Source organism: Hyperolius riggenbachi, chromosome 12 (genome assembly GCF_040937935.1).
Source record: "Hyperolius riggenbachi isolate aHypRig1 chromosome 12, aHypRig1.pri, whole genome shotgun sequence".
NCBI classification, from domain to species: domain Eukaryota; kingdom Metazoa; phylum Chordata; class Amphibia; order Anura; family Hyperoliidae; genus Hyperolius; species Hyperolius riggenbachi.
Window position 1 is genome coordinate 17,717,492 of NC_090657.1, and position 18,927 is coordinate 17,736,418.

General features: G+C 45.4%; 1 protein-coding gene across 1 annotated transcript in view; it reads right to left on the reverse strand.

Moving 5' to 3' along the window:
- Positions 1-18,927, reverse strand: part of NOL11 (nucleolar protein 11) — a 67,481-nt gene that overhangs the window by 46,622 nt on the left and 1,932 nt on the right. The window contains exons 2-6 of the mRNA XM_068263801.1: positions 14,530-14,643; positions 13,301-13,357; positions 9,309-9,457; positions 3,489-3,546; positions 88-229 (exon numbers count right to left, since the gene is read on the reverse strand). Of these exons, the coding sequence (XP_068119902.1) occupies positions 88-229; positions 3,489-3,546; positions 9,309-9,457; positions 13,301-13,357; positions 14,530-14,643 (520 nt within the window). The remainder of the gene's footprint in view (positions 1-87; positions 230-3,488; positions 3,547-9,308; positions 9,458-13,300; positions 13,358-14,529; positions 14,644-18,927) is intronic.

An 18,927-nucleotide genomic window follows, 5' to 3' on the forward strand; every position in this document is an offset into this window, starting at 1 on the left:
ATGAAGGAGTCCATTACACCACTAAGACGTCTTAGGTCACGTTTTGTTTCAGTCTGGATGGAAGCGCCGGAGTGCTTGTTTACTCACATAAAATAAATAAAGAAACCATTTTGTTCTTGAGAGCTGCAGAAAAATGCAGCGCACGATCCCCTTCTGCGAACTGGTCGAGCTTACACCTGTGACATAGCTCCAGGCTCGGCCTCCAAACGTTCACAAAGATATCTGAAACCTGCAAAGGAAACACATCCAGCGTGAGGGTGGGTCAAGTCAAGACAAATAACATTTATATCGCGCTTTTCTCCTGGCGGCCAGTCACTTCCAGTGGCCAGGAGTTTTCTACGAATGCGCAGTAGTGTTTTCCACATCCGCGTTTCTGCAGGCCGGAGAGGGTCAGGAGGACGTTGTGGACACAGTATGCGTGCAGGAGGCTGGAGGAAGCCCCAGGTAAACTAAACAAATTTTTTTTTGCCTTAAAGAAAACCCGAGGAGGGAATTTATTATGCTAGTGGAGCACAGAGGCTGGTTTATGCACAGTAACACCAGCCTCTGTTGCCCCATGGGGTGCCTCCATGTCCCCCCTGTGCGCGCTATAGCCCCCGCAGTGCTGGCGACACGCAGCATGTCGCCAGCACAATATTTACCTTAGCGCTGTCTGTCAGCGCCGCTCCCCCGCATCGGCGCACCCACCCGTGTCCCTTCCCTCCCGCTGATTGGAGGGAAGTGACGCGGCGGGTAGCGCCGATGCGGAGGAGGCGGGGGAGCGGCGCTGACAGACAGCGCTTAGGTAAATATTGTGCTGGCGACACGCTGCGTGTCGCCAGCACTGCGGGGGGTATAGCGGCGCACAGGGGGGACATGGAGGCACCCCATGGGGCAACAGAGGCTGGTGTTACTGTGCATAAACCAGCCTCTGTGCCCCACTAGCATAATAAATTCCCACCTAGTGGTTCTCTTTAAGCTTCCCTTTAATTATGGATCTTTAGGCATATCAAAAATACACTTAAAGGAATACTATCAATACCCAAGTGTTCTAAAATGACAGTGTACAAATAATGTCTAAGTAGCTGTGTAAACATTTTCCTACTTTTCATGTTAAATATCAGAGGCAAAAGCTGTAATTTATTGAGGGTAGGATTTAGCTATATTGGGACCAATCAATTGCAGAAGGGGTGTCTGCTTCAATGCACAGCCAGACTACAGAAAGCAAATATCAAACAGATCAAACTCTGAAAGCAAAAACAGTATGAAAAAGTTACATTTCCTCTGCTCTCTTCAGACACTTCAGTCAGAAACAGAGCTCCCAACAGCTGCAGCTCCTGTGTCCTGTCTCTCTCTGTCACACACAGAGCTACACATAGAGTTAACTGATCAAGTGTGAGGGGAATTTCCCCTCTCCTCATGGCTCAGTCAGCCTCAGTTTTTCAGTAAACTTTGAATGTATTTTGCTAGCAGTAAACAAAGAAGTTGCTACTAAAATGAATACACCAGTACTTAGCAGCACTTCCCAAACAATTCCTGTGCCAATTGAAAAAAATATGTGAATCGATAGTATTCCTTTAAAGAGAACCCGAGGTGGGTTCTAAGAATCCTATTAGCACACAGAGACTGGGTCTGCATATAATGCCCAGCCTCTGTTGCTATATTGTTGCCCCTTCTGCACTCTGCTGTCCCCTATAAATCAAATGCCGTGCTAGCAACATCGCTAGCCGGCTGCTTACATCTGCAACGTTACTCTCGCAGCTCCCTCGCCTCCTCTATGTCGCTGCTCCCCGCTTGCGTCCCGTCCCTCCCCGCTGATTGGAGGGAAGGGACGCATGCGGGGAGCGGAGATATAGAGGAGGCAGGGGAGCGGCGAGAGTAACGGTGCAGATGTAAACAGCTGGCTAGCGACACGCGTGTCGCTAGCATGGCGTTTGATTTATGGGGGACAGCAGAGCGCAGGGGGGGGCAACAATATAGCAACAGAGGCTGGGCATTATATGCAGACCCAGCCTCTGTGTGCGAATAGGATTCTTAGAACCCACCTCGGGTTCTCTTTAAAAATACTTTTTTCCTTAGATATTTACCTCAGTAGAGGGAGGTTTCCCAGGTAACTCCTACAGAGGATCCCTCTATACCGATTTGACAAAAGCTTGTCATACAGGTTGCAGACAAGTAGCTTTGTTTGACTGACCACGCACAGACCTTACTCACGCATGCCAAGTATGGATGCAGGGCCAGGAGATAAAGATAGACTCTGCGCAAGAATGGGGGTCTGTACGAGGCTGCGGAAGGTCTCTAGACCATCTGGAGGCTTCCAACTGCTGAGGTAACATTTCACCACTCCTCAATTTAGGCTTGATTTAGAGGAAACCTTAACCCATTCGCGTTCCGTCGTTTTCACTTGAGCAATGTTCACCTCCCATTGATTAGTCTATAACTTTATCACTACTTATCACAATGAACTGATCTATATCTTGTTTTTTCCGCCACCAATTAGGCTTTCTTTGGGGGGTACATTTTGCTAAGAGCCACTTTACTATAAATGCATTTTAACAGGAAGAAGAAGAAAAAACGGAAAAAATTCATTATTTCTCAGTTTTCAGCCATTATAGTTTTAAAATAATACATGCCTCCATAATTAAAACTCACGTATTGTATTTGCCCATATGTCCCGGTTATTACACCGTTAAAATTATGTCCCTATCACAATGTATGGCGTTAATATTTTATTTGGAAATAAAGGTGCATTTTTTCCGTTTTGCATCTATCACTATTTACACCTTAGGTAAATATTTACATGTTTTTTTTTTTTATTGTAATGATTTTTTTTTTTTTATATTAAACATTTTATTTGGGTATTTTTGGGAGGGTGGGATGAAAACCATAGTTTTTTAATGTAAATGTGTGTTGATTTTAATTTTTTTTACTTTTTGTTGTAGTTTTACTTTTTGGCCACAAGATGGCGGCCATGAGTTTGTTTACATGACGTCACTCTAAGCATAACACACGCTTAGAGTGGCGCATCGGGGAGGGAACGGCCAGAAAAAGCGAAGCTTCCGAGAGAAGCTGTCGCTTTTTCAGCGGGGGAGAGGAATCAATGATCGGGCACCATAGCCCGATACATTGATTCTGTGGCTTTCGAATCCGCGGCCGGGAGTGCGCGTGCACGCGCGCGATCGGCCGCGGGAGCGCGCATGGTTCCTGGACGTAGTTTCTACGTCCAGGAACCAAAATAGGTTAAGTAAGGAAAATATGGAAGAAGACATTTCTGACTTCCTTTCAAAAAAAAAAAAAAAAAGTTACTTTCCTGGCTGTTGTACCTATTTATGGCTTCTAATGACTTTTGCCTCAGCTCAGGGGAGTTCTTTCCAGGACCACCACTTATGTACCTTCTGTTATTCATACAAGGCAACATTGGCCCCTGTATAAAGGTGGTTCCTGCTAGCAGTGAATGCAGTGGACCCTGCTCAGCCCTTACACAGACTCCACAAGAGAGATCTACAAACCTTTTCTGTAATGAACACCAATACCGGCTGTCCAACTTCTACAAACATCTTTGACCACCTAAAAACAACAAAATAAGACAGATCAGCTACAAGCACATCCAAGGTGAAAAACGGATGAGAAAGATATGTGTATGTACAGTGCCAAGCACACAAATAACTAGGCTGTGTTCCTTTCTTTCTCTGCCTGAGTTAAAAAATCTGGTATGGAAGTGACAGTTTCTGCCTGGGTTGGACTATAGCGGTAACCCTCACTGATAAGTAATTACAGTCATAAAACACTTTCCAGTCAGTAAATGGCTTCTGAAAGCAGGAAAGAGATAAATAGGGTCAATAATTCATAGACTTGAGCTCTGGCATACTTCAATGAAGGGGTCATTGAGCAGAGACAATGAAACAGTAGAAACTTACAAACTAGCTTTAAATACAAAGTGTGGGATATCTGAAAAAGTCATTTTTAGGAGGAGGATAGATACAATTGTTTATCTCATCATGTCACCTCAGCTTGTCCTTTAAGTGGGAACATAGCCTTAATGTTACAATTTCACTTAAAATGTAACTTCTATGTGGTTTAGGTAAAGTGCTGGAGCAGCTGAAGTGGAACTAAGCTCAGATCTTTGTTTGCTGGCCACAGCCGTCAGGCTTGTGTTACCACTCATGAGATTATTGAAACCCAAAGAAAATAACAGGAGTTCAGCAGTCCTGATAGGGAATCGTTATGTCCATAGATCATTTATGATTGGCCACAATTGTTTTTATGGTAGGTTTTATAACACCAGGTGTTCAATCTATAGATCATGATGCCTTTTGTATAATAAAGTGTTATATGCTAATTAGATCAGTGCTCCCTTAGTTAATCCACCTCAACAATATATTTATTATGCAAGGTAGGATGCATTGTCTGTCCCATTGCCAACCACCAATGTACCAATTCTGCCCCATTTCTTGGGGAGGAGCTCCTCTATGCCTACATCTCTTATGGACAGCGAGCCCAAACAGCAAGTAAGGCATGATGTCCCTATGCCACACCCCCATGTTCAATACCTATGCACTGATGACACAAGCTCCTCCCACGGAGCTCCCTGGAAGAGAAAGGGGAGAGCCCCGCACAGGTAACAAATAGAGAGATATATCTAGATCTACACACGCATGCACACGCGCACACACACACACCTTCTCATTCAAAGAGTTTGCTTTATTTGCATTACTATGAACATTGTAGATTCACACTGAAGGCACCCAAACTATGAATTAACACATGTGGAAGTATAGTACATAACCAAAAAGTGTGAAACAACTAAAAATATGTTATATTCTAGGTTCTTCAAAGTATCCACCTTTTGCTTTGATTACTGCTTTGCACACTCTTGGCGTTCTCTTGATGAGCTTCAAGAGGTAGTCACCTGAAATGGTTTTCACTTCACAGGTGTGCCCGGTCAGGTTTAATGAGTGGGATTTCTTGCCTTATAAATGGGGTTGGGACCATCAGTTGCATTGTGGAGAAGTCAGGTGGATACACAGCTGATAGTCCTACTGAATAGACTGTTAGAATTTGTATTATGGCAAGAAAAAAAGCAGCTAAGAAAAAACGAGTGGCCATCATTACTTTAAAGGGACTCCGAGCAGTGCAGAAACTATGGAAAGATGCATATCATTTTAAAGCTCTCTTTCTCCTCTTTCCAATGATATATAAACCACCCCCCTCCGCATTTTAGTTTTTGCTATTTTCGCGATCAGAAAGAGGAGAAAGAGAGCTTTAAAATGATATCCATCAAGCCATAGTTATATTGTATTACACAGGGCGACACTTTCCCCAGTGTCAGCAGCTCCATTCTGCTGAATGCAGCTGCTGACTTTGACAAAAAGTCGCCCTGTGTAATACAATATAACTATGGCTTGATGGATATCATTTTAAAGCTCTCTTTCTCCTCTTTCTGACGACACCTAAATCGTTGCCCTACGCCTTTTAGTTTTCTCTATTTTCGCGATCGAAATCGCGGCCGCGGCAATTTCAATCGCGAAAATAGCAAAAAACTAAAAGGCGGAGGGGGGTGGTTTATATATCATTGGAAAGAGGAGAAAGAGAGCTTTAAAATGATGTGCGTCTTTCCATAGTTTCTGCACTGCTCGGAGTCCCTTTAAGAAATGAAGGTCAGTCAGTCCGAAAAATTGGGAAAACTTTGAAAGTGTCCCCAAGTGCAGTCTCAAAACGCTACAAAGAAACTGGCTCACATGCGGACCGCCCCAGGAAAGGAAGACTAAGGGTCACCTCTGCTGCGGAGGATAAGTTCATCCGAGTCACCAGCCTCAGAAATCGCAGGTTAACAGCAGCTCAGATTAGAGACAAGGTCAATGCCACACAGAGTTCTAACAGCAGACACATCTCTAGAACAACTGTTAAGAGGAGACTGTGTGAATCAGGCCTTCATGGTAGAATATCTGCTAGGAAACCACTGCTAAGGACAGGCAACAAGCAGAAGAGACTTGTTTGGGCTAAAGAGCACAAGGAATGGACATTAGACCAGTGGAAATCTGTGCTTTGGTCTGATGAGTCCAAATTTGAGATTTTTGGTTCCAACTACCGTGTCTTTGTGCGACGCAGAAAAGGTGAACGGTGGTCTCTACATGCCTGGTTGCCACCGTGAAGCATGGAGGAGGAGGTGTGGGGGTACTTTGCTGGTGACACGGTTGGGGATTTATTCAAAATTGAAGGCATACTGAACCAGCATGGCTACCAAAGCATCTTGCAGCAGCATGCTATTCCATCCGGTTTGCGTTTAGTTGGACCATCATTTATTTTTCATCAGGACAATGACCCCAAACACACCTCCAGGCTGTGTAAGGGCTATTTGATAAGGAAGGAGAGTGATGGGGTGCTGCGCCAGATGACTTGGCCTCCACAGTCACCAGACCTGAACCCAATTGAGATGGTTTGGGGTGAGCTGGACGCCTTCAAGACTGTTGGAGGACCATTGCAGGTGACCTCTTGAAGCTCATCGAGAGAATGCCAAGAGTGTGCAAAGCAGTAATCAAAGCAAAAGTTGGCTACTTTGAAGAACCTAGAATAAGACATATTTTCAGTTGTTTCACACTTTTTGGTTATGTACTATAATGTGTTAATTCATAGTTTGGATGCCTTCAGTGTGGATCTACAATGTCCATAGTCATGAAAATAAAGAAAACCCTTTGAATGAGAAGGTGTGTCCAAACTTTTGGTATGTACTATAAAATATATATATATATATATATATATATATATATATATATATATATATATATATATATATATATATATATATATATATATATATATATATATATATATATATATATATATATATATATACATACATACATACATACAGTGGAGGAAATAATTATTGGACCCCTCACTGATTTTGTAAGTTTGTCCAATGACAAAGAAATGAAAAGTTAAGAACAGTATCATTTCAATGGTAGGTTTATTTTAACAGTGGCAGATAGCACATCAAAGGGAAATCGAAAAAATAACCTTAAATAAAAGATAGCAACTGATTTGCATTTCATTGAGTGAAATAAGTTTTTGAACCCTCTAACAATAAAAGACTTAATACTTAGGCCACATACACACATCAGACCATAGTCTTTTGAAAATGAAAGATCACAGACCAATTTTACCCCCTTCCATGTAGTATGAGAGCCATACCCCACACAGTCTTTTCTATGGAACTGAACTCCCCATCAGAAAAAAATCTTTGCAAGATGCTGCACACAAAGATGCTGCACACATGCAACAGATCAGTATCTGCAAAAGATCCGTTCCTGCCAAAGATCTGTTCCTGCAAAATGCATTCATAGTCTATGAGATCTGCAAATCATCATACACACCTTGTTTAACGGACATTCATCGGCAGATCCTCATACACACCTTGTTTAACTGACATTCATCTGCATATCTGACAATCATCTGCAGATCTGAAAATCCATCCTGGTGGATCTGATCTGCAGATGAGTGTCAGTTAAACAAGGTGTGTATGATGATCTGCAGATCTCATAGACTATGAATGCATTTTGCAGGAAAAATATTTTGCAGATACTGATCTTTTGACTGTGTACAGCATCTTTGTGTGCAGCATCTTGCAAAGATTTCTGTCTGATGGGGAGTTCAGCTCCATAGAATAGACTTTGTAGGTATGGCTCTCATACTACATGGAACGGGTAAGATTGGTCTGTGATCTTTCATTTTCCAAAGACTATGGTCTGATGTGTGTATGAGCCTCTAGTGGAAAAACCCTTGTTTGCAAGCAGAGGTCAAACGTTTCTTGTAATTGATGACCAAGTTTGCACACATTTTAGGAGGAATGTTGGTCCACTCCTCTTTGCAGATCATCTCTAAATCCCTAAGGTTTCGAGGCTGTCTCTGTGCAACTCTGAGCTTGAGCTCCCTCCATAGGTTTTCTATTGGATTAAGGTCCGGAGAGTGACTAGGCCACTCCATGACCTTAATGTGCTTCTTCTTGAGCCACTCCTTTGTTGCCTTTGCTGTATGTTTTGGGTCATTGTCGTGCTGGAACACCCATCCACGACCCATTTTCAGTTTCCTGGCAGAGGGAAGGAGGTTGTCGTTCAGGATTTCACGATACATGGCTCCGTCCATTTTCCCGTTAATGCGATTAAGTTGTCCTGTGCCCTTAGCAGAAAAACACCCCCAAAGCAAAATGTTTCCACCCCCATGCTTGACGGTGGGGACGGTGTTTTGGGGGTCATAGGCAGCATTTTTCTTCCACCAAACACAGCGAGTTGAGTTAATGCCAAAGAGCTCTATTTTGGTCTCATCAGACCACAGCACCTTCTCCCAGTCACTCACAGAATCATTCAGGTGTTCATTGGCAAACTTCAGACGGGCCTGCACATGTGCCTTCTTGAGCAGGGGGACCTTGCGAGCCCTGCAGGATTTTAATCCATTGCGGTGTAATGTGTTTCCAATGGTTTTCTTGGTGACTGTGGTCCCTGCTAATTTGAGGTCATTCACTAACTCCTCCCGTGTAGTTCTAGGATGCTTTTTCACCTTTCTCAGAACCATTGACACCCCACGAGGTGAGATCTTGCGTGGAGCCCCAGAGAGAGGTCGATTGATGGTCATTTTGTGCTCCTTCCATTTTCGAACAATCGCACCAACAGTTGTCACCTTCTCTCCCAGCTTCTTGCTAATGGTTTTGTAGCCCATTCCAGCCTTGTGCAGGTCTACAATTTTGTCTCTGACATCCTTGGACAGCTCTTTGGTCTTTCCCATGTTGGAGAGTTTGGAGTCTGCTTGATTGATTGATTGATTCTGTGGACAGGTGTCTTTTATACAGGTGACTAGTTAAGACAGGTGTCCTTAATGAGGGTGACTAATTGAGTAGAAGTGTCTAACCACTCTGTGGGAGCCAGAACTCTTAATGGTTGGTAGGGGTTCAAAAACTTATTTCACTCAATGAAATGCAAGTCAGTTGCTATCTTTTATTTAAGGTTATTTTTTCGATTTTCCTTTTGATGTGCTATCTGCCACTGTTAAAATAAACCTACCATTGAAATGATACTGTTCTGAGACTTTTCATTTCTTTGTCATTGGACAAACTTACAAAATCAGTGAGGGGTCAAATAATTATATTAATATATATATTAATCCAACCTCTGGGTCAATTGAGATATGTGCAGGACTGTGTTGTACGATTTTTTTTTTTTTAACCAAACTATGTAGCTACATAACAGTTTTAGTTTTCTGCCTATAGATCTGCTTTTAATGAACTGAAGCCGAGTAAAACTGTAAAATGATTCACAACAATAAATATGCCAGCATACCGGATAGCCTCTCCTTCTGCTAAAACGCTTTCTATGGTTTGCCGCGGATCAGCGAGCAACGAATCCAGGAATTGCACGGCTCCCCCGCGGAACAGGATGAGGGGCTCACAGTCTGGAAGACTATGGATTCCCCACACATCTGCCGAGAGCTGTGGAGAGAGGGGAGAAAAAACATCATACAGTGACCAGTCCAGACAATTGGTTTGCAAGGTGTTCTGGGTTTTCTGGTAAGAAAGCCCAGCACTATGGAGACAGCTACTAGAATACTACAGTAAAATGAAGAGAGTCTATCACTAGTTAGCCCCCCACCAGTTTTTTTTTAAGTTTTATGCAGGTCTTGGTCAGCTTCTGGAGGCAGATCCTCACCTTGTTACAATGGCCTGATCGCTCGCTGTTGGTTCTGTGAGGGGGCATGGCACAATGGCACACCACTCAATCCCTCCTTTTGCCTCTTGGAGAGGAGACGGACTGTTAAGGTGGCTATACATCAGGGAACTTGGCAGCACATAGACCAATTGTGGCCCAAAATTGGTCGCATAGTCGCTCGGGTATGCACTTGGCAGCACCATTTCATCCGATTATTCAGATGAAAATAGGTGCTGCCAAGTGCATGCCTGAGCGACAATGCAACCAATTGGTCGCATTAATCAGTCGGACATGCTGCAAGATGTCGGGTCATCATGGTCTGTCGAGTGTGCAGCAGTAATGGCAATGGAGATCGGGACAAGCGACAAAACGTGTGTGTGTGTGTGTGTGTGTGTCTGTGTGTGTGTAGGGGTGTGTGTGTGTGTGTGTGTGCGTGTCTGTGTGTGTGTAGGGGTGTGTGTGTGTGTGTGTGTGTGTGTGTGTGTCTGTGTGTGTGTGTGTGTGTGTGTCTGTGTGTGTGTGTGTGTGTGTCTGTGTGTGTCTGTGTGTCTGTGTGTGTGTGTGTGTGTGTGTCTGTGTGTGTGTGTGTGTGTGTCTGTGTGTGTGTGTGTGTGTCTGTGTGTGTGTCTGTGTGTGTGTGTGTGTCTGTGTGTGTGTCTGTGTGTGTGTGTGTGTGTCTGTGTGTGTGTGTCTGTGTGTGTGTGTGTGTGTGTGTGTGTGTGTGTGTGTGTGTGTGTGTGTGTGTGTGTGTGTGTGTGTGTGTGTGTGTGTGTGTGTGTGTGTGTGTGTGTGTGTGTCTGTGTGTGTGTCTGTGTGTGTGTGTGTCTCTGTGTGTGTGTGTGTCTCTGTGTGTGTGTCTCTGTGTGTGTGTCTCTGTGTGTGTGTGTCTGTGTGTGTGTGTGTCTGTGTGTGTGTGTGTGTGTGTGTGTGTCTGTGTGTGTGTCTGTGTGTGTGTCTGTGTGTGTGTGTGTGTGTGTCTGTGTGTGTGTCTGTGTGTGTGTGTCTGTGTGTGTGTGCGTGCGTGTGTCTGTGCGTGTGTCTGTGCGTGTGTCTGTGCGTGTGTCTGTGCGTGTGTCTGTGCGTGTGTCTGTGCGTGTGTCTGTGCGTGTGTCTGTGCGTGTGTCTGTGCGTGTGTCTGTGCGCGTGTCTGTGCGCGTGTCTGTGCGCGTGTCTGTGCGCGTGTCTGTGCGCGTGTCTGTGCGCGTGTCTGTGCGCGTGTCTGTGCGCGTGTCTGTGCGCGTGTCTGTGCGCGTGTCTGTGCGCGTGTCTGTGCGCGTGTCTGTGCGCGTGTCTGTGCGCGTGTCTGTGCGCGTGTCTGTGCGCGTGTCTGCGCGCGTGTCTGCGCGCGTGTCTGCGCGCGAGTACATTACATGTTCTTTGTCGTGGAGCCGTCCTCTTCCAAATCCGCCGCTGTCCATTACACTGCCCTTACACCCTGCTGGCGCATAGCACCCCGGTAGGTGTGTGGCATCGCACATGCGCCTTGCCAGCTGGTGTGCATAGAGAAGAGCTTTGGATTCGGAAGAGGACGGGCACTGTGACACAGGACAGGTAATGCACATAAATACACATTTACACATTAGGGTACAGGAGCGATGCCATTGATGTGGCCGATTCCAGAAAGATTTCAAGCTGAAATTATTCGGGAATGAGTTTGCAGTTTATGGGCAGCCGATAGATCTCTCTCTCTAATCAGATTTGATCAGAGAGTTTTGTCTCAGTCGAATCTGCCCATCACCGCTAGGTTTATGGCTAACTTTACTATAACCGATTCTGACAACTCAGCCTCAGGGGGGGAATCTTGTGACTAATTTCTGTCCCCTGTGGAATCAAAATTTGTCATTTTCAGCCCATCCTTAGTTGCCATGGTTGCAGAAAAGTGCCATTTCAGCTTATTCTCAGTTATTTTACCAATAAAGTGAAATTCTATCATTTTAAGCCTATTTTGTTTTTAGCTCAAAAGTATAGGTTTAAAGTATTAAGTGTCTCGTGGTTTTCTCAAATATCCAAACCTCAAGATTTCTGACACCAGTAATGAATAGCTTTGGTATTTACTACAGTGGTGTCAGTCTTGCAGCTGTAACAGAGCAAAGCATTATGGGAGCCAAGTACCTGGAAAGCAGTGAGGGATTTCTTAAGGGGGTAGAGCTCACCAACTCCACTCAGAGACAAGAGCTGTGACAGACAGTAAACAGAAGTTAAACCCCGCCTCATTCCCACCATGAAGCCTGATGTAGAACTGCCTATTGGCTGAACAGACCGCACCTCCTCCTTTTAAGGTGCAAACACACATCCAATTTTAATTGACCAATTTTACCACTTCCATGCAGTTTGAACAGATTGTGTAAGTGAACTCTCATACTCCATGGAAGTGGTAAAATCAGCCAATCAAAATTGGATGTGTGCACTTTGCTTTAGATGGCATTTTTTTCAGTAAACAGAAGAACTGCAACTAGGTGTACTGATCAAGACAAATATTAGGCTGCTTAACTACTGTACTGTGTTGCAATTGTGTATGCAAATGAGTTGCTCCCCCTTCCCTGGCTTAAAGGACACCTGAACTGAGAGGGATGTGGAGGCAGCTATAATAACAATACCAGTTGCCTGGCAGTCCTGCTGATCTCTTTGGCTGTAGAATAGTCTGAATCACACACCTGAAACAAGCATGCTGCTAATCCAGTCTGGCTTCAGTCAGAGCACCTGATCTGCATGCTTGTTGAGGGGCTGTGGCTAAATGTATTAGAGACCCAGGATCAGCAGCGCAGCCAGGTATTGTTGAAATGGAAATATGCATAACCGTATCCATATCCCTCTCAGTTCAGGTGTACTTTAAGTACACATCATTAGAGAAACATGGACGCTGCCATTTCTGACCTCCTGACTGCAATTTTGATCCTTTGACAATGACTTTGTGACTTCCCAACCTTCAAGTGGATGCGAGGTGAACGTTTACTCATTGCATAATTGTGTTCCTTTCCTATAGTTTATAGGGCATTCCTCAAGCCCAATACTTTTTTGTTTTAATACTCTAATTCCCTATAAACTAAACAAACCACGCCCACAGGTTTTCAGAGAGCCAAGGCAGTAGCAAGGGCTCATGGGAGCTCAGTCTGGGCAGGGCTATTACTAGCCAGAGATTTCAGAGGCAGAGGGGAGGAGGGAGGAGGAGGGGGGATTAGGTTTTTTTCACAGGCTGAATGCTCAAGATACAGATAAGCCTGTCTCTGTGTAATGTTTACAAACAACATGGCTGCTGTCATTGTATCACAGGAAGAAATAATCATATTCGAATGAAGCTGTTTGCAGCTAGATTTGCTGTGTAAATTATGAAAACTTTAGATAAGATATATAGACAAGTTACTTGTTATAGTTAGTTTTTCATCTCGGATCCGCTTTCATGATGTACAATGTTGTTCCTTTTGAGTGCTTTAAAATATTACGGCCAGATAATTGACTTACAGCCAGTGAATCATTATGCAACAGATCAGTATAGTGCCCCATGCCCCCTCCTTATCACTTTCATGGCAAGATAACTTTAGGAAATATATGGCACAGATCCACTACTACTGAGGATCAAAAACAGGCATAATGTTTACAGGAAGTCGACACGTGACTGGCAGACGCACCGTTGTCTTAAACACTTTGTCAAAGTTAACATCTTCATCCTTCCAAACTCGGAGCACCTGCAGGAGGAAACACACTGCATCAATGAATGACCACAGAGAAAAATGATACAAAGGATAATGAAAATGACACAACAGTAGCCAAGAGGATGCTGCATATCAACTTTTTATCAAAAAGCTCTCTTTTGCAAACTACTAACTTCTTCACAACTCATCTTCACAAACAGATTCTTCCCTCTCTTCCTACTCTACAATACATAGGACCCCCCCCCCCCCAATACTAAAGAATGCATCCTGAAGCTCAAGCAATTATTTCATAAAGGAGTCATCTAAAGGTGGCCATCCTCTGGTCGATTTGCCATCAGATTCGACCAACAGATAGATCCCTCTCTGATCGAATCTGATCAGAGAGGGATCGTATGGCTGCCTTTACTGCAAACAGATTGTGAATCGATTACAGCCTGAACCCGTTCACAATCTGTGAAGCTGATCGCCCCCCCCCCCCCCCCCCCCCCGCATACATTACCTTTTCCGGCCGGCGCGAGTCCCCAGGTCCCAGTTGTTTTCTTCTCCGCTCCAGACCGTTCCTGCAGCTACTGAACTTCCTGTCCAGGGGAAGTTTAAACAGTAGAGGGCGCTCTACTGTTTAAACTTCCTGCCGGGACAGGAAGTTCTCTGTAGCTGCAGGAACGGTCTGGAGTGGAGAAGAAGACAGCGGTGACTCGCGCCGGCCGGAACAGGTAATGTATACCCGCTGTATAGCGTCGGTCGTCGGGCATTCGAACGCCACTATCGACGCACCGCTGGATCCCAGAGGGTGAGGAGGACCAGGAAAGCTTCATTAGGATCCAGAGGCTGCCTCCTCCCAAGGGAAGCATGTCCCAAGGGTTGGTTTAAAAAAAAAAAAAAGTGTACCTGTATGGAAAAAAAGTGCCCCTATGGTGTATCCACCTCTGGAGACGGGAGCCTCCGGATCCTGGAGAGGCTTCCCCCATCCTCCTCCACCAGCCCGATCCTGAGGCTTCCCCCTCCCAAGTATTAGAAATTGTCTATAGCAAACCTCAAAGGTTTGCTTTAAATTCTCAAGCAAATTCAAGACATAAAAAAGAAAAAAAATGTGGATTAATAACTATGTAATATACTTTTTACAAGAGATCTTATTTTTATGTTGGAAGCTTCTCCGGCTTAACACACTAATAAAAAAGCTTTACATACACCAAAATAATTATCACCTTCTCATCGTGGACCACCACATACTCCCCGGTCCCATGATTACACACTGCAGGAGACGTCAACCGCTGGCCCTGCTTTACCGCCCAGCTTCCCAGTGGTCTCTGGTCAGACACCTGCAGACAGGAGAAAGGTTAATGGTCACTACGGTCCAGCTGCTCCTAGAGACCAACATAATATATCTAAAAACTAATAAAAAGTGCTTCCCACATGTATCACACCCAGACCAACATAACTACAGTATAAAAATAACCTCTCTTGTGTGGTCATTCATGACTGTGATCCATAAAGCCAATACAATACAATAACATTTCTATAGCGCTTCTCTCCAATAGGACTCAAAGCGCTTAGGCTCTCTCAGATTCAGTAATTGGTAGTAGGATGAAGTATTCACACAACAAAAGTTATATTTCTGCAAATGCCAAACTGAACAGGTGGGGTTTCAGTCTGGATTTGAACACGTCTAGGGATGGAGCTGTCCTGATCTGTTGAGGTAAGGCGTTCCAAAACATAGGGGCAGCATGACAGAAGGCTCTGGGACCAAAAGTTTCCAAGTGGACTCTGGGTATGACTAAATTATTAGAACCTGTGGATCTGAGAATGTGGGGATTGCTACGCAGCTGTAACATTTCTTTCATGTATCCAGGGCCCAGATTATTCAGGGATTTAAATGTCAGTAGGCCGATCTTGAATAGGACCCTTCATTCTATAGGTAGCCAGTGAAGGGAATGCAGGACTGGCGTTATGTGGCAGTGACGGGGTTGGTTGGTTAACAGTCTGGCAGCAGTATTCTGTATGAGCTCTAAGCGGCACATGTCCTTTTTTGGAAGGCCAGTGTAGAGAGAGCATTGCAGTAGTGCAGTCGGGATGTGATGAAGGCATGAACTAAGGTTGGTAGATCTTCTGTGGGGATGAGGTGCTTGATTTTTGTGGTGTTCTTCAGGTGAAAATAGGATGATTTCACTACAGCAGAGATGTGAGTTCTGAAGTTTAAATCCCCATCAATTATAACTCCCAGACTATGCACATGATCAGAGCTGCTTAGATCTGTGCCTCCTATTCTCAGTGGTGAAGACTGCAAGTTAAGTTGTTTTGTTGTCATGCTCTGCCCTCCGATCAGAAGGACTTCAGTTTCGTCTGCATTCAGTTTCAGCCAGTTGTCACTCATCCATTGCTGTAGTTCACGTAAGCAGGCGTTTATAGTTGGAGTTGGGTCTGTCACACCAGGCTTGAAGGAAATATATAGTTGGGTGTCATCAGCATAGCAGTGGTATGTCAGGCCATGTTTTTGGATTACTTTCCAAGCGGTAACATGTAAATTGTGAAAAGCAGGGGAGAGAGGATTGAGCCCTGGGGCACCCCATACTTAAGCGGTATAGGGGTGGACAGGAAGGGACCCATAGACACTTTTTGGGTTCTGCCACTCAAGAAGGATTGGAACCACTGAAGAACTATGCCATCAATGCCGCAGTATTCCTGTTGCTGTTTATCAAGATGTCATGGTCAACTGTATCAAAGGCTGCAGAAAGGTCTAGCAGTATGAGGATCGAGCACTCTCCTCGGTCTCTTGCCATGAGCAGGTGGTTGCCTATTTGGATGAGGGCAGTTTCAGTGCTGTGGCGTTTCGCGAAGCCAGACTGGAATGGGTCATAGCTGTTGTTTTGTAGGATTTTGGATTCCAGCTGGAGGTATACAGCTTTTTCTATTAGCTTACCCAGAAAGGGAAGGTTAGAGACAGGTCTGTAGCTGGTCATTGCATCAGGGTCCAGGGAGGGTTTTTTGAGGAGAGGCCTGATGATTGCTTCCTTCAGTAAAGCAGGAAATATCCCTGATTGTAAGGAACAGTTAACAATTTTGAGGAATACCAGTACAAACAGGTCGGGCAATTCAACATGAATTGTGTTGGGCTAGGATCCAAGTCACAGGTAGTTAGGCGGAGGTGAAGGAGGATGCGTGATGTGACTTCTTCATCAATTTCTTTGAAGTTTGACCAAGGTGTTACGTTGTCTCTGTTAATGGTCTTCGGCGCTATATTAGGTTCAGATGCTGTAAGTTGGATAACGGACCTTATAGCGGAGACTTTGTCAGTACTGCCCAAAACCTTTCCTCGTGTCCATCCTCAGTGCCCTCTCTCAGCATTGCCCATAACCAGACCTCCATGTGTGCATCCTTTGGGTATTTACATAACCAGACTCTCATATGTCATTTCACATTGCTTTCAATAACCACTTCCCATCACCAGTCAGCCCAAAAAGGATCTTCATAACCAGAACAAACCCAGTGGGTCTTCCATAAGCGTTTGGTGTTAGTCTACTTTTGGGGACCCAACAGCAACCTTCATAAGACAGCACCCTCTCAAACTGCTGTTTCCAATAGGTTGCTGTAAACTATGATCACACTATGAGGCCAACCACAAGGCTTTATGTTGTAATGCTGGGAATACACAACTCAATTTTGCGGCTCGATTCTTCCACTCGATCGATTCCCTGCTCGATTCCGCAGGCGATTCTCTTATCTTCTGCTCGTTTTTCTTATCTTTTTGCATTGTCTTCAATGCAGAATCGAGCGCGACACGGAGATTGGACATGTCGGAAATGATCTATCGAGCCATCTAAATGGCTCAGAATCGAGTCGTGTATTCCGAGCATAAGAAGGTGCTGTGATTGGATTACTGTTCCCTATGAGGTTTCCTGCTGGGTCCCCTAAAGTAGACTAGCACCAAATGTTTACCATAAAAAGACAGAGCCTCATGTGTTCTCCTTCAGTCCTTACCCTAACCAGAGCAGACCTCCCCTGTGTTCTCCTTCAGTCCTTACCCTAACCAGAGCAGACCTCCCCTGTGTTCTCCTTCAGTCCTTACCCTAACCAGAGCAGACCTCCCCTGTGTTCTCCTTCAGTCCTTACCCTAACCAGAGCAGACCTCCCCTGTGTTCTCCTTCAGTCCTTACCCTAACCAGAGCAGACCTCCCCTGTGTTCTCCTTCAGTCCTTACCCTAACCAGAGCAGACCTCCCCTGTGTTCTCCTTCAGTCCTTACCCTAACCAGAGCAGACCTCCCCTGTGTTCTCCTTCAGTCCTTACCCTAACCAGAGCAGACCTCCCCTGTGTTCTCCTTCAGTCCTTACCCTAACCAGAGCAGACCTCCCCTGTGTTCTCCTTCAGTCCTTACCCTAACCAGAGCAGACCTCCCCTGTGTTCTCCTTCAGTCCTTACCCTAACCAGAGCAGACCTCCCCTGTGTTCTCCTTCAGTCCTTACCCTAACCAGAGCAGACCTCCCCTGTGTTCTCCTTCAGTCCTTACCCTAACCAGAGCAGACCTCCCCTGTGTTCTCCTTCAGTCCTTACCCTAACCAGAGCAGACCTCCCCTGTGTTCTCCTTCAGTCCTTACCCTAACCAGAGCAGACCTCCCCTGTGTTCTCCTTCAGTCCTTACCCTAACCAGAGCAGACCTCCCCTGTGTTCTCCTTCAGTCCTTACCCTAACCAGAGCAGACCTCCCCTGTGTTCTCCTTCAGTCCTTACCCTAACCAGAGCAGACCTCCCCTGTGTTCTCCTTCAGTCCTTACCCTAACCAGAGCAGACCTCCCCTGTGTTCTCCTTCAGTCCTTACCCTAACCAGAGCAGACCTCCCCTGTGTTCTCCTTCAGTCCTTACCCTAACCAGAGCAGACCTCCCCTGTGTTCTCCTTCAGTCCTTACCCTAACCAGAGCAGACCTCCCCTGTGTTCTCCTTCAGTCCTTACCCTAACCAGAGCAGACCTCCCCTGTGTTCTCCTTCAGTCCTTACCCTAACCAGAGCAGACCTCCCCTGTGTTCTCCTTCAGTCCTTACCCTAACCAGAGCAGACCTCCCCTGTGTTCTCCTTCAGTCCTTACCCTAACCAGAGCAGACCTCCCCTGTGTTCTCCTTCAGTCCTTACCCTAACCAGAGCAGACCTCCCCTGTGTTCTCCTTCAGTCCTTACCCTAACCAGAGCAGACCTCCCCTGTGTTCTCCTTGAGTCCTTACCCTAACCAGAGCAGACCTCCCCTGTGTTCTCCTTGAGTCCTTACCCTAACCAGAGCAGACCTCCCCTGTGTTCTCCTTGAGTCCTTACCCTAACCAGAGCAGACCTCCCCTGTGTTCTCCTTGAGTCCTTACCCTAACCAGAGCAGACCTCCCCTGTGTTCTCCTTCAGTCCTTACCCTAACCAGAGCAGACCTCCCCTGTGTTCTCCTTCAGTCCTTACCCTAACCAGAGCAGACCTCCCCTGTGTTCTCCTTCAGTGCTTACCCTAACCAGAGCAGACCTCCCCTGTGTTCTCCTTCAGTCCTTACCCTAACCAGAGCAGACCTCCCCTGTGTTCTCCTTGAGTCCTTACCCTAACCAGGCCAGACCTCCATGTTTTCTCCTTCAGTCCAGTCC